The following is a 12,934-nucleotide window of genomic DNA, read 5'->3' as shown; positions in this document are numbered from 1 at the left end:
GCTTGTTATGTTGCCTGTGCGCATGCATATGTGTGTTAGTTGTGTTTGTAACAGATGGCCCAGGTGGCTACAATAAAATATTAGTGGCACTCTTATGACTTGACTGCCAAAAGCTTTATTTAAACAAAAAGGTCGGTATTACCGTGTCGCAAATACAGTGCATGCAGAGCATAGGCATAGGCAAAAATTTGTTGCCAAAAAAAAAAAATCTAGCAAAAAACTACTAATCTATTGCTAATTTGCAGTATTTTTGGGCTCATATGTTAAATGTGGGAGTGACAAAAAGAAAAACATGTAATAGAATGAGATATCTTTTGAGATGAGAAATGTGCTTTTCTTTGGTGGTAGGAGCAGAGGTACTGATTGTATTATTGGCTGCTGGTTGTTTATATGCTGACTGATATATCAAAAGGCAACCAGTAAAGAAGCACTGGTTCCCAGGAAACAGTTGTAGTATGCTTTTTTTTAATATAAAGCTCTAAGAGAGCAATAAACTTGCATCGTTTGATATGTAGGCTATATATCTAGGTAAGTCTCTTCTGCAAGAAAAATCTGTTTACAAGTAGTGTCATTTGATGACTTTAAATGTGACTAGACCTCACATTCATACAATGTGCATATGCAAGGTTATTTGATTCACTGGATGAAAAGGATGTTAGGGTGATGATGGAGACTACAGAGAAGACAAAGTGGGTTGTGGGATTTTGATTAAACTGGGAGCCCCTTCACCATGGCTTAGACATTTGAGAAAGGTTATGTTGCGGCAGGACATAGGCCACCGCTTCTGCTTTGCTCCGTCACAAAGCTCATATTTCCTCTGTCCTCCTCTACTCCTGTTACCGTAGCAGCCATGCAAACCCACACTTCCTGGGTGGTTATGTCATGGCCGTCGAGAGGAAAACATAAGGGTTAGGATGCCTCTATTCAGTGTGTTAGATCTTCAAGTCAGACTTGAAAGGATTGAGCACATCTGTTTGTTGACTATTCAGAAACTACAGCGAACTGTTTTCATCATCACAGTTCCTCAGAACAGATAAGCGTACACTTTGTTTTCAAGCACGATGTAATGTCAACTATGATAGCAACTGTTTGTGTTGTATGTGCTTATATTTTCATGTGGTATGCCCGACCTGGTTCGCTAGTCTTTATGTAACAAGTTATATCCTGAAATGGTTTTAGATGACATTTTGTGTCATATGCGGTATGATAATCTGCAGAATTTAGCTAATTTATATTTGTAACCACAAAGCTGTATTTAGATGCTCCAAACTTCTACAAAATATTAGACACATGCCTTTTTTTAATTCCAAAATGCAGTCTTTCCTTTGAGTTTGGTGCCAGTCTGTAAAGCATTTTATGCAGTGAAATGGCTCCACTGAAAGCTTGACTCACATGTCTTTAATTCACTCTGATCAGATTGGTTTGCATGTAGCCAGCATTTGACAGGCGTTTGGAAGGGGAAGAATTAAGGGAGTCAGCCATGCTGGCTAACACTTTACAAACTTTCCTTTAAGATTTATTTGTACTGTCAATGATCTATCATGCAGTTTAGACTCAGTGCGTTTGCATGCTAGGAGCCTGCACTGTCTTGGATTGAACCAAATAGAAGCTCATGCCACCGTGTGACAGTGTGCACAAAGAGCCTACAGTGGCCATAGCTGTGGTAGAGATCAGTGTGTAGCAAAGGGTGTCTGCCTCTTGGCCTATGAGGCAGAATATACAGCTGCAGTCAATTCACTGACTCAGGCCTGACAGCCTATCGACAGAGACACAACCATACATGTGCATGGACACAGTAACAGTGTGCAAACAAACACATATACAAACTGTTTAATTTTTGATTTTGTATAATGCTGGGCTAAAAAAATGTCACTTTGTAATTACTGCCAGACAAAACACCAGGATGACATCACATACAGTACAGCTTGTGCTGCCCTACAGGCCTCTTGGATCATGAACTGTGTATACTGTCAAGATGTGATAAAGGTTTACATGCAGCTTTTAGTGCAGGTCAGCCTCATCAAGTTAAAACATTTGCACTGTAGCAGTTCAGTATAGATATTACAGAGTAGAATAAAAAGATAGAACTATATAAGCAAATGTGCATAGCAAAAATAAGTAAACCAATAACATTAGCTTAGTAAACCACTCATCTAAAGAAAACTTAAACTGGTTAGACCATCTTCTCGTAATGTTTTTTGGTAACATTGTAAGATTTGAAGATATACATTTGGACTAGAGTGCTTCTCATTTTGGACATTTGGAGATGTGACACTTAACTGCAAAAGTGTCAAAATCAATATTTTTAGTGGCTTATTTTTTGTGGAAATTTACTTGAATATTTTTAAAAAATAACTACAATCAACAACAATAGACACAGCAACATTTGGAAAAGGTTAGGGCTTGGTTGATGCTAATGGTTGGTGCCAGTGTTTACAAAATGTTTTGGGGATAAACTGATCTAATGCACTCAGATGGAGAGACCTAGTTTCTCAGTGGAGAAGGCCATGGAGTGCTTTATTTTTGAGTGCAGCTGTTCAAATATGATTGTGGCCTACACAGATAAAAAAAAAAAAAGGCAGGGAGGAAAAACACACAATGCCAGCCCCTGTGGTGCTTTACACATAAAATATACACTAGTACAGTATACACACACAAACAGCTACACACACAATTTCCTCACTCTGACACACACACTCATCTTACCACTGACCCACACAGCAGACTCATGAAGAAAACCCCCCTTAGACAATGATTCAACCTTAAAGTCCTAACCTGACCTATGACAAGTGTTAAGTTTAAGAACAGGATTAATGCATGTGGGCATTCCAGTGATTCACTGTCTGGTGGGGCTAAGTACATTGCATGCTATACCCTATTTTACATCTATTATGCTGTCTCAAACCATAAAAGGGGAATACCAGCTTTTTGGCATTTTGATGTTTTTAGACAGCTTTAAAATTGCCATCAGCCATAAATCAGAAAGAGAGGTTGTCTTGCTTGAACCTACTCTGTGATGTCACATTGATTAACATGTAATCAGAACAATTTGAAATATGGAAAATGTGAGTGGTTGTGCACCTAAGCGTTTTTCTACAGGGAAATTCTTAATGTTAGGACTGTTAGATATTCTTTCTCCATCATTGATAAGATCCTGTGCTTTCAGTCTTAAGCTTCAGGGCAGTTTGTACCAAATACTACAACCACAAACTTTTCCACTCGGTGCTTTGAATGAATCTTTTTCAAACACTCAATGGTTTGCTACCAAACCTCTAATCTACTCTTCCTCTTTGTGTGCATGCTTGTGGTATTTTCTCCTCAGGACCTCCTCGCTGCCTCCTCTGGATTGGCCGCTGCCGAGCCAGTTTGGCCAGTATGACCTGAAGATAGAGGTGCAACCCAAAGCCCACCACCGAGCGCACTATGAGACTGAGGGCAGTCGAGGAGCCGTTAAAGCAGCATCCGGTGGCCACCCGATTGTCAAGGTAACACATTTTGGCATGTTCCCACACATTTGGGGCACTTTCTGCTGATGAGCCAAAAACATCCACCATTTTGTAGTTCAAGCCTGAAACTGCAAAGACCAATTGCTAACAAGCTTAGCGGTGAAAAACATCTGTTCTGACATCCTATGAATAAAAATGACCTAAATCTCTTTTACAGAACATTAACTTTGGTTTTTCTGCTCTATTAAACAAAACACGAATGCTGATGTCTCTACCATACGGGATTAAAATTCCCTCTGAGGTCAGGACTGATTTACTGTCTGTGTTAACTTGATGCTGGCCATGCATCAGCTAAGTGAGACCCTTTGCACCGAGCACTTATCATCCAACTCCCACTGCTTTAACCACACAGCCGAGATGTCAATTCTTGCAGCCTTCGGTGATGAAATCAGACATGAAAGGAAGAGAAGTAGGTGAACTGAACTGACTAGCTGAATTTAGCAACGGCTTCCTGAGAGATTGAGACTGTTTTCCAGATTGCAAGAATTGCCCTCTACATGTGAGTGAAATATATTCTATTCTCACAGTTCACAGAGACATCCTCTATACTTAAGATAAAGATAGCAATGTTTTAAACACAAAAATCTTCTGCCTAACACAGAAGTTGCAGGACTTCAGCACCTACCTGCAGTATACCAATACCTGTTGCTAAGACAAATGCTACATTGTTGGACTATAAAAAAAGCAACTGTTCAGCCATTTCACTCCAACATCAGCAGGCTGTTGTGAACAAGCCTTACATCTAAGGTTTCATTTGACGTATTTGCATGTGTGGATTGTCACATGGATCCTCTCCAACAGCTAGACTGTCAGTCAACCTGTTGAGGCAGGAAGACAAGCAGGCAGCCAAGAGAGCTGCCACTATAGCCCAGTCTGGTCTGTCATTTGATAGCACCTGCAAGAGACTAGGTGAGTCTACATAGAGCTATGGCTGCTTTTCTCTCAGAGGGAATGAGAGCGAGAGAAAGATAGAGAGAGAGCAATAGCGGAAGATTTCTGTCTCATTAATATTTCAAGAACACGTTGACAAGTTTCCTTTGTGTATATGATTAGGATTGAGCCTCAGGGCTGGACCGTGACCACAGTTGCAGAACCCAACAATGGCTGTACAACCAGCCCAACAGGATCGACACATTCAGACCAATATCCTCTGCATATCTTATACACTTGCATCTACTTTACTAGCATTGCAGATCAGTTCTTGAAAATATAATGCAATTTTTTGTTTTAATCTATGTTAAGACACGTACAGATGCAGTAGAAACACAACCACACTGTGCATACTTTTTTATTATTAATTATTGTTTTATTATTGTTGGTTGTAGGAAACATGTATTTTCATTGCTTAGGACTACAGATGGGAAGAAGGTTTGTCCTTAGGCTAACTCCCTGGCCATTCATTCATTATACACAATATACAAAAGATCTAACAATTAAAAAAAACATGATAATCGAACAGCTGTGGACACAAAATTTCCTGAAACAACAAGGAAGCCCAAATTACTGCCATTTGTTGCTTTAGAAACAGCCTATGTCCTCATGCATGCAGTCATGCAGGCTCCCTCCAGGCCAATCATTAACCATTTCAACCTCAGTTAGACCAAGATTCTATCCTGCCATATGTGACGATGCATAATTTAGCCGTCAAATGTTTTCAACCAAGCGTTTGCCACGCTTGCCCTCATTCCTCATCCCCAGAGGAGTTTGGTTATAACAGTGCGGTCGGTTATACTGCAGCATGAAGGAGGCACACTCTGTTTTGTTTGCTCCAAACATTTAATTTTTTAATGTTATTTGTTTTATCTTATTATGGTTATTAGTTTTTGTTGGGCTAAATAAAGATTAGAATCTGAAACAGCCCCAATAAAAGCCAATCACAGTTTAGGTCGGGGGGGCAAGAACAGATGATGAGCCACAAGAGAAGTTAAGTTTACTACCACTCATAGTACTTGTTGTAGATGAACAAGGTTTACAAATCACTTTCGGAATAAATTGCCGCACAATAAATCTCTTATGAAGGGATTTGGCCAGGTGCCTGGACCTGTACAGGTAGTTACGAATAGTGAAAGAAGTCAGTGTTTCTTCTGTAGACGTTCTGTAGCTGCCACTACCAGTGCTGATAAGAAAAATCAAATATATTTCTGTTGGAATGCACTTCCATGATCACATGGACAAACAGCATTGTGTTGTCATGGACAGAGGGAGCAGACAGAGCGGGAAAGCACACAAACAACGTTTGCTTGTCATGAGCAGCGGTTTGCAGAGCCCTGTGAGAGAGAATGTGTGGGTCAAGTCAAGTCAATTTAAGTCAATTTTATTTGTAAAGCCCATTATCACAAAACACGGTTTGCCTGAGAGGGCTTTACAGCATACGACATCCCTCTAAGCTTAGACCCTCACATCGGCTAAGGAAATATGTTTTATGAAGGAGGGAGAAGTGAGCGAGTGAGTGTGATTAGAAAGTCTGTTTTTAAATTATGTGTTTGTTTATAGAGCATATAAACTAAAAAAATCTTCATCATTCTACATACCACACCAGCCTGGTCAGTGTAGTTTCAGTTTTCAAAGTTAATAATTTTAATATCTTAACATAGATATAATAATGTTGTAAACTGCTAATCCAGAAATTACCACAGGTTTCCTCTGTATTGAACTCACTCACCTCTATTATCTTATACAGAAAACTTTCAGCTCCAGAATAATTTTAGGATGTTTTTAGAGTCTTACCCAACCCACCTATGGTGTTCTTTTATAGCGCACATGCTAAAAAACAATGCCAATCAACATAAAACGAACAGCTGGTTTGTGCTATGTGATAGTATCAGCACTTGTCCAGCAGGTCTAACAGTCACTCTTTGTTTACTAAACACTCAGTCCTCTATTGTTGGTCCTCTTGGCCTCTTTTTGATGCACTGTGCAAAAAAAGTAGTATTGAAAGGTCGTTTCTTCACCCTGTGATGTCATTGTTGTTTCTACAGAAACATGTAAACCAGCACACACACACACACACACACCACACACACACACACACACACACACACACACACACACACACACACACACACACACACACACACACACACACACACACACACACACACACAAACATACACACACACAAACACAATGGGCTTTTCTATTGTTTGAGGTTATCAGAAAAACACAACTTGAAATGCTGGTTATAAGGTCATATCTATGCTAAAATAAAATTAAAAACACAACACACAGAGCAGAACCATGGGGCATTATTGGAAGAGATCTCAAAGTAAGTCGGCCTCTGTTTTGACCCAGTATATGTTGGACAGAAGGGGGTCAGACCAATTGAAACCGTTAACAAGCTTGCACATATCATGTTTCCTAGGTGCACTGAAGGTGTGAAGCAAGCTATTCCCTGGAGGCCAAATGACACAGGTGCCAACATGTGTGATTGCAGCTTCACTGCTGCAGAATTAGAACACACAGATTGAACATGTCTGCCTATATTTCAGATACGATAAAGATTAAAACCTTTGGGGGGGCAATGGTAAGAGGCATGTTTTAATTGGCATGAGGGCAAACATTGGTCTATAATTAAAGTCTAAAAAACATATTAGTTGCTGATACTTCTGTGACTGCCTTTTCTACAGATTGTGCTTCTATGTCCTCTGCGCTCTGTGGGACCTTTCATTCTCCTCGGGTCTTGACTCTGGTGGTGTGATGTCACCATATGACGGCATAGCTGCCATCTGGACAGGGTGATGACTTCCTTTTGTGGCCACGCTGTTGCCCAGATCATGGCACTGCTGCGCTGCTGTGTCAACAGAAAAACAAGACAATGTCTGGGGAAGGAGCTGTGGGGCTGGTCTACTTTAAATATGTTAACAATCTAAACATGTTGCTCTGTTAATGTGTAAAGAGGAGTCAGTTATTATAATGTCCTCTCCGCAGTGTGATAATCTTAATATTCTGGCCTCGTGTTTTACATCAGACCCACTTTACATCAGCTGTATCAGACAGAATCAGATCTGGATCTGGTTACATTGGATTTCTCATTCTGGTTTGTTCAAAGTCTGCAAACTAAGATTTCATGTCCTTGCTTTGGGACTGCACAATAAAAACTAGTGCAGGTGGAGCCCTCAGTAGCAGTTTGTATTTGGTTGTAACTTCCTGAAGAAATGGAGGGAGGAGTGCATGTGATGGTAGCCAATAGAAAAAGTTGCAAGTTGTTAGAAAGCTTGAGGGCAGTTCTGTATAGTACAGTTTTGTCCTATAGTGGATGCCCTTTCTGAAAAATGCTTGGATCTGAATAGTTTTCTCATTTGGGTCTCTTTTCTCTGTAGAGTCTGTCTACTTTGAAGCTCAAAGCACTCTCCTTTAGCTGGTGTCATACTGGTTTCAAGCACTGTCTCACAGGAACATAATCTGTACCCGACAAACATTGGCAAACTCTTGAAGATGAGCCCAGGCTTTGTTTACAAACCCTCATGTCTCTATCCTGCTATGTAGGCACCACTGCCTAGTTTTCCTATGCTTGGACAACTATTGGCTTTTATCGCTCAATCACCTTTAGGTGGGAGTCCCAACAGGTGTTTCACTGATCAGATCTTGGTGAAGCAAACTTTGAAGCTTTTTTTTCTTCATGCTCTGTTTGTAGGTGAGTTTTGAAATCTGATTTCTGAAAAATTCTGTACACATTTTTAAAAAAAATATATTTTATTGTTAAGAAGAGAAATAAAAATGGCTGGATTGTTAGTAACAAAAGGATTTAGTAAACCTCGTTTAAGTCTTTAACAGGGACAGGTGGACACAGTTTTCTTACTTGCCATTTTTTAGCTTTTATACACACACACACACACACACACACACACACACACACACACACACACACACAGACGTACATACGCACAATAAAAAGTTTCCCTAGATGACATCAAAGGCCTTTTACACATGCAGTGCACCATTATAAAATTGTTTTGAAGTTACAAAGGATTCACCCTAGAGTTTTGACAGGATTATAGATTTGGTATACAGAGACTGGGTTCAGTCTCCCAGTTTTATTTAGTTTCTGTTTTGGTTTCTACTAGGTTGAGTATCAAGGCAGTTAGTTACTCAGACGTCTCACCCAGTGGCTCTCATCCAGATTTCCCAGGGAGAATGGGTGTGTGAATTTTTCAGTGTGTCTGTGTAGAATTTAATGGCTCAGTTGAGACGCAGTTTTAGGTCAGTGATTTCTAACCTGCGGTTTTGGGCCCCAGACACAGGATGTAGGAGCTGTTAAGAAGTGTAGCCACAGAAAATAAGTGGCAAATAAGCCACTGTAGAGATCCCATTGTAGAGCTCAACTCAGAAATATAAAGATTTAGTTTAATGATCCGTTTATTATTATAATTCAATAAGCTGAAGTTGTGAACTGGCAATTTGTGTGTCTCTGTGTGTGCGCTCAGCCAATTGTATCATTTATGACTATAAAGAATTTGAGTTTTGTGTGTTGTGCATTATATTAAGCTATTAGAAAGACATAGGGGTGCTGACCAGCTGTTGATCAGTCATCTACAGAGAGACTTGGCCAGCAATGGTCATAGCAGTTAGCTCCTTTTCTGTCTGTATGTACGGTAGCCAGACAAAGGCCATAAAGCGTGACAGTGTTTACACTGAATTGTTTTGACAGACGTGATTCATAGCTCAGGGTTCTGTGAGGAATGCTGTGTATTTCTATGCAAAGACTGACACTAAGGGCTAATGATATTGTTACTAGCCACAGTGTAGCATTGTTGAAGCCCATCAGTCAAAGATGTTTTTGGAGCTTTTATCCATGACAACAATTACCGCTTCTTCAAGTGTAAAGCTAGGATAAAATGAGGAACCTGAAAAGAAATTCTCCCCCTTGTATTCCAGTGGTTGTGAGGGGAATCTTTGAACTGATGGTCGATAGACATTATTTACAAAATAAAGATACATTTGAAAAAATAATGTTCCACTATATAATATAGCGACAAGCATATCATTGGTTGATTGATTTTATTTATGGATTGTCATACTGAGGCAGAAAGGCACTTCAAGCTACAGTACTCAACTTGAAGCACTTTACATAAACACACACCTATTAATGTATTATAGATATGATGAGTATGGGCCTTTGTGTGAGAACACACATTTTGAGGAGCATACCCATTGATAAAATGGTACATTTGACTTAGCTTCTGTTGTTCTACTCTTAGCTGTACTGGCAGCAGTCTTACCCTTCTGAATGTGAATACTGAATATTGCTAATAATGTGCAAATGTTAAGAATATTTTTTGAGATTACAGTGGAACCCTCTCATAGTGATTCAGGTTACAGTGGTCAGCTACTTGTATGGATCAGAAAGCTTGGGACAGAATCATCCCTATGCAATTGCTGTTTAAATAATTTGATTATAGTAATCATATAGTACATTTCACTTGCATGATACTTTGCCTCCTGGTAACCCATCTGCTTCCAGCTGGCCTTTTGAGGCTCGTGCTGCGTCGAAATTAAAACCGGAAAAACAAAGTCATTTTCTCTCAGTGAAAAATGTAGTCTTGACGCTCATGATAAACTGCAAAAAACAAGCCACTAAGATACAGCAGTCAAACGTGGTGTTACCTCGAGTAACCTACTCAAACAACAGGAACAATAATGTCTGCTGGTGATGGAGACTAAGAAATAATGCGCACGAGGAAAGCACCTGAGGTCGAAGCTGCCCTCCTCAAGTGTTTTGATTAACACCTGATCCTGCAGTGCCCCTCTTGAGTGAGCCCTTGGTGAGGGAAATTTGAACTACAGTACGCTGTATTTTATATACAGAACTGAAATGTATTATCGTGTATTTGAGTTATCTACAGTGCAACTGTACTGTAGATGATATATTTTGTAACAGTCAATAAAATTCAGTAAATAGTAAAATAAATTCATTACTCTATCTTCATGTAAAAAAAAAAACTAAAACAAATGTCAGTTCGATAGTAATTTCCATGAGAAATAAGGAGAAAAAAATACAGTTATAGTAACCATCCAATTACAGTGATCAATTTTAGGTTTCCACTTTTGTCGCAAAGTGATTGACCACCTGACCTTTTTGAAATGATTGTACATAGCTGGCTGGCTACATCTATGCCTGGCTGACTGGCTGTTTTAGCCATTCCTCTGGGGCTAGCTGCAGACCATAATCGGTATACCTGTTGCTAGGAGACATAAGTCCAAAGCCTCTCCGGCTTGCTGAGGTATCCTTGTGCGTATTTAAACAGCAATTGAGCGCTGCTGCACCCACATAAATATAAGGAGCCCCTCTGGTATTACCTGCTGCTACGCACTGAGGCAGGCAGTCACATCAGAGAGAAGCTGTCAGATATACTGAAGAAATAGCCACATGCTGTGGCACAGCACATCCACAATGCATAGGACTGTGCTTTATTAAAAACACAAGTCACAAAAAAACTGACAGTTGGAAAAAATATTATGTCCATCTTTAAACCTGATGTGACAGTCAATAAATCTAATTGAAGCTGTGGTGTCTGGTGACAAGGATTTGAAAGAGAATATGACAGAAGCTGTCCAAGTCAGCCTTATATTTCCACTGGCTTGGATGCATTAAATGATTCTGATCCCAGTGCGTGAATGCATGGCCGTGACCCCATTGCTGTCTATCTCTGTCTCTGTCATTCACTCATGCATCTTTGACCCCTTCCTTTATTCGGTCCATCTCTTTTTACCTTCATTTTATCTGCTGTATATTTTCTTACGTGCCCTCTTGCGTTGTGCCTCAAGGAAACTTTTGGCCTCGCCAGGTTTCTCAGACTGGCTGCCATAATGGGGAGACACACAGACAACAATGCAGAGCCATGCGGTTTGCACTGTGTGAACTGGCTGGGGCTAGTGCTGCTTTGCCCCAGGGCTGTATTTGATGTAAACATGTTGGAAGCTTGGCTCTCATTTGTTGTAATCAGGCTTAGCGCACAGTGAGAAAACAGTTACTGAGAGGGGGAGAGAGGGAGACAGAGGTGTGTGTGTGTGTATGAGAGAGAGAGAGAGAGGGAGTGAGTGAGGGAGAGTGGGGGAGGATAGAAAGGGGAATAAGAGGAATTGAGCTTGGACCAGTCTAGCAAGGCCATATACAGCCCTCACGCAGTATACAGTAAACGCTCCTGTGTGTGTGTGTCTGTGTGTGCGCATGTGCATGCGCATGTATTGACCTTGTTTAAACAAACAGACAACCGGCCCCCTGGCTCTCTCTGCCCTCCCCAGTGTGCTGGGCAAACAGCAAGCCTGTGTGAGCTGTGCTGTGTGTGTGTGTGTGTGTGTGTGTGTGTGTGTCCATAGATCCCAGGTTGTGGTGCCACAGTAGGGAAACCACTGCCAGATAAATTGGGCCCACTCGTGACCTTGAACACCATTGCTCCTGTTTTTACATCTGTTGCACACACATGCTAGCCACACACACACACACACACACACACACACACACACACACACACACACACACACTCACTCTGTTTCTCTCTCTCTCTCTCGCTCTCTCTCTCTTACACACACACATATCACAAACCTTTCAAAGGACTACAGTTTATACTAAAGTTAGTATGCTTAAATCCACACATTCTAACAGACACTAACTTCAACACAAACTTCAGCGCTGTAGTTTACACCAATGTGAGTGTACGTAGCTGCTTGCTAGTACACACACACACACACACACACATACACTCCGGCATACACACAGCGAGTCTCGCTATGGCAACAGTGGAGCAACACAGGGAAACAACTTGGCAGAGTCAGGCGCTCGCTGTGAGAAAGTGTCGAGTTACAGCAGAGGGCTGGAGCTGAGGTAGGTGAGAGGCGAGGACAGGGACGGAGAGGAGAGAGTGACAAAGGGAAAAGATGTGGGAAGAGATGTACATAAGCAGGAAGGGAAGTCGGGAGGGAGAGGGTAGGAGGAGGAGTGAAGAGGTAAGATGAGGAAAAGAGGAAAATAAAAAGTAGAGGAGAGGATAAATTGAGAAAGCAGAAAATGAACAGGAGGAGCGATGCTTTGCAGGTTGCTGAAACCCAGAGAGGCAGTGTTGTGCAGCAGGGAGCAGGTGATGCGCCCCCTATCATCTTTGCCCATGTATTTGTCTTAAACCCCAGATCAGCTCTCAGTATCACTGTCATTTTTGTATTTTAAACAAAAATGAAGTTAAAACTGTGGTGTTTGTATGCCTGTTTATGTGTGTAAGATGTGAGATGTTTTTCCCCTCAGCTTGCTAGCCTTATTACTGGATCAGTGGAACAGATGAAGGCCAAAAATAAGTGGGGACTTTATTTAGTGGGAGCTGAGTATGTAACTGTATCCAGTGGTTTTATTTTAGGGGAGGGAGTTCATCCTAAATTTGATCCACAGTTCGAAGCGGCAGCCGTAAGTTAGTAACAGGCCTCAACGAGCACTAGGACAT

General features: G+C 40.9%; 1 protein-coding gene across 2 annotated transcripts in view; it reads left to right on the top strand.

Moving 5' to 3' along the window:
* Nucleotides 1-12,934, top strand: part of nfatc3a (nuclear factor of activated T cells 3a) — a 67,276-nt gene that overhangs the window by 21,700 nt on the left and 32,642 nt on the right. For both annotated transcript variants that reach the window (XM_042510103.2, XM_088079450.1), the window contains exon 3: nucleotides 3,323-3,485. In XM_042510103.2, the coding sequence (XP_042366037.1) occupies nucleotides 3,323-3,485 (163 nt within the window). The remainder of the gene's footprint in view (nucleotides 1-3,322; nucleotides 3,486-12,934) is intronic.

Source organism: Plectropomus leopardus, chromosome 1, assembly GCF_026936395.1.
Source record: "Plectropomus leopardus strain MGB_pleo_1.0 chromosome 1, ASM2693639v1, whole genome shotgun sequence".
NCBI classification, from domain to species: domain Eukaryota; kingdom Metazoa; phylum Chordata; class Actinopteri; order Perciformes; family Serranidae; genus Plectropomus; species Plectropomus leopardus.
The sequence above is the reverse complement of the archived record's forward strand: the minus strand, read 5'-3'. Positions and strand labels throughout refer to the sequence as shown.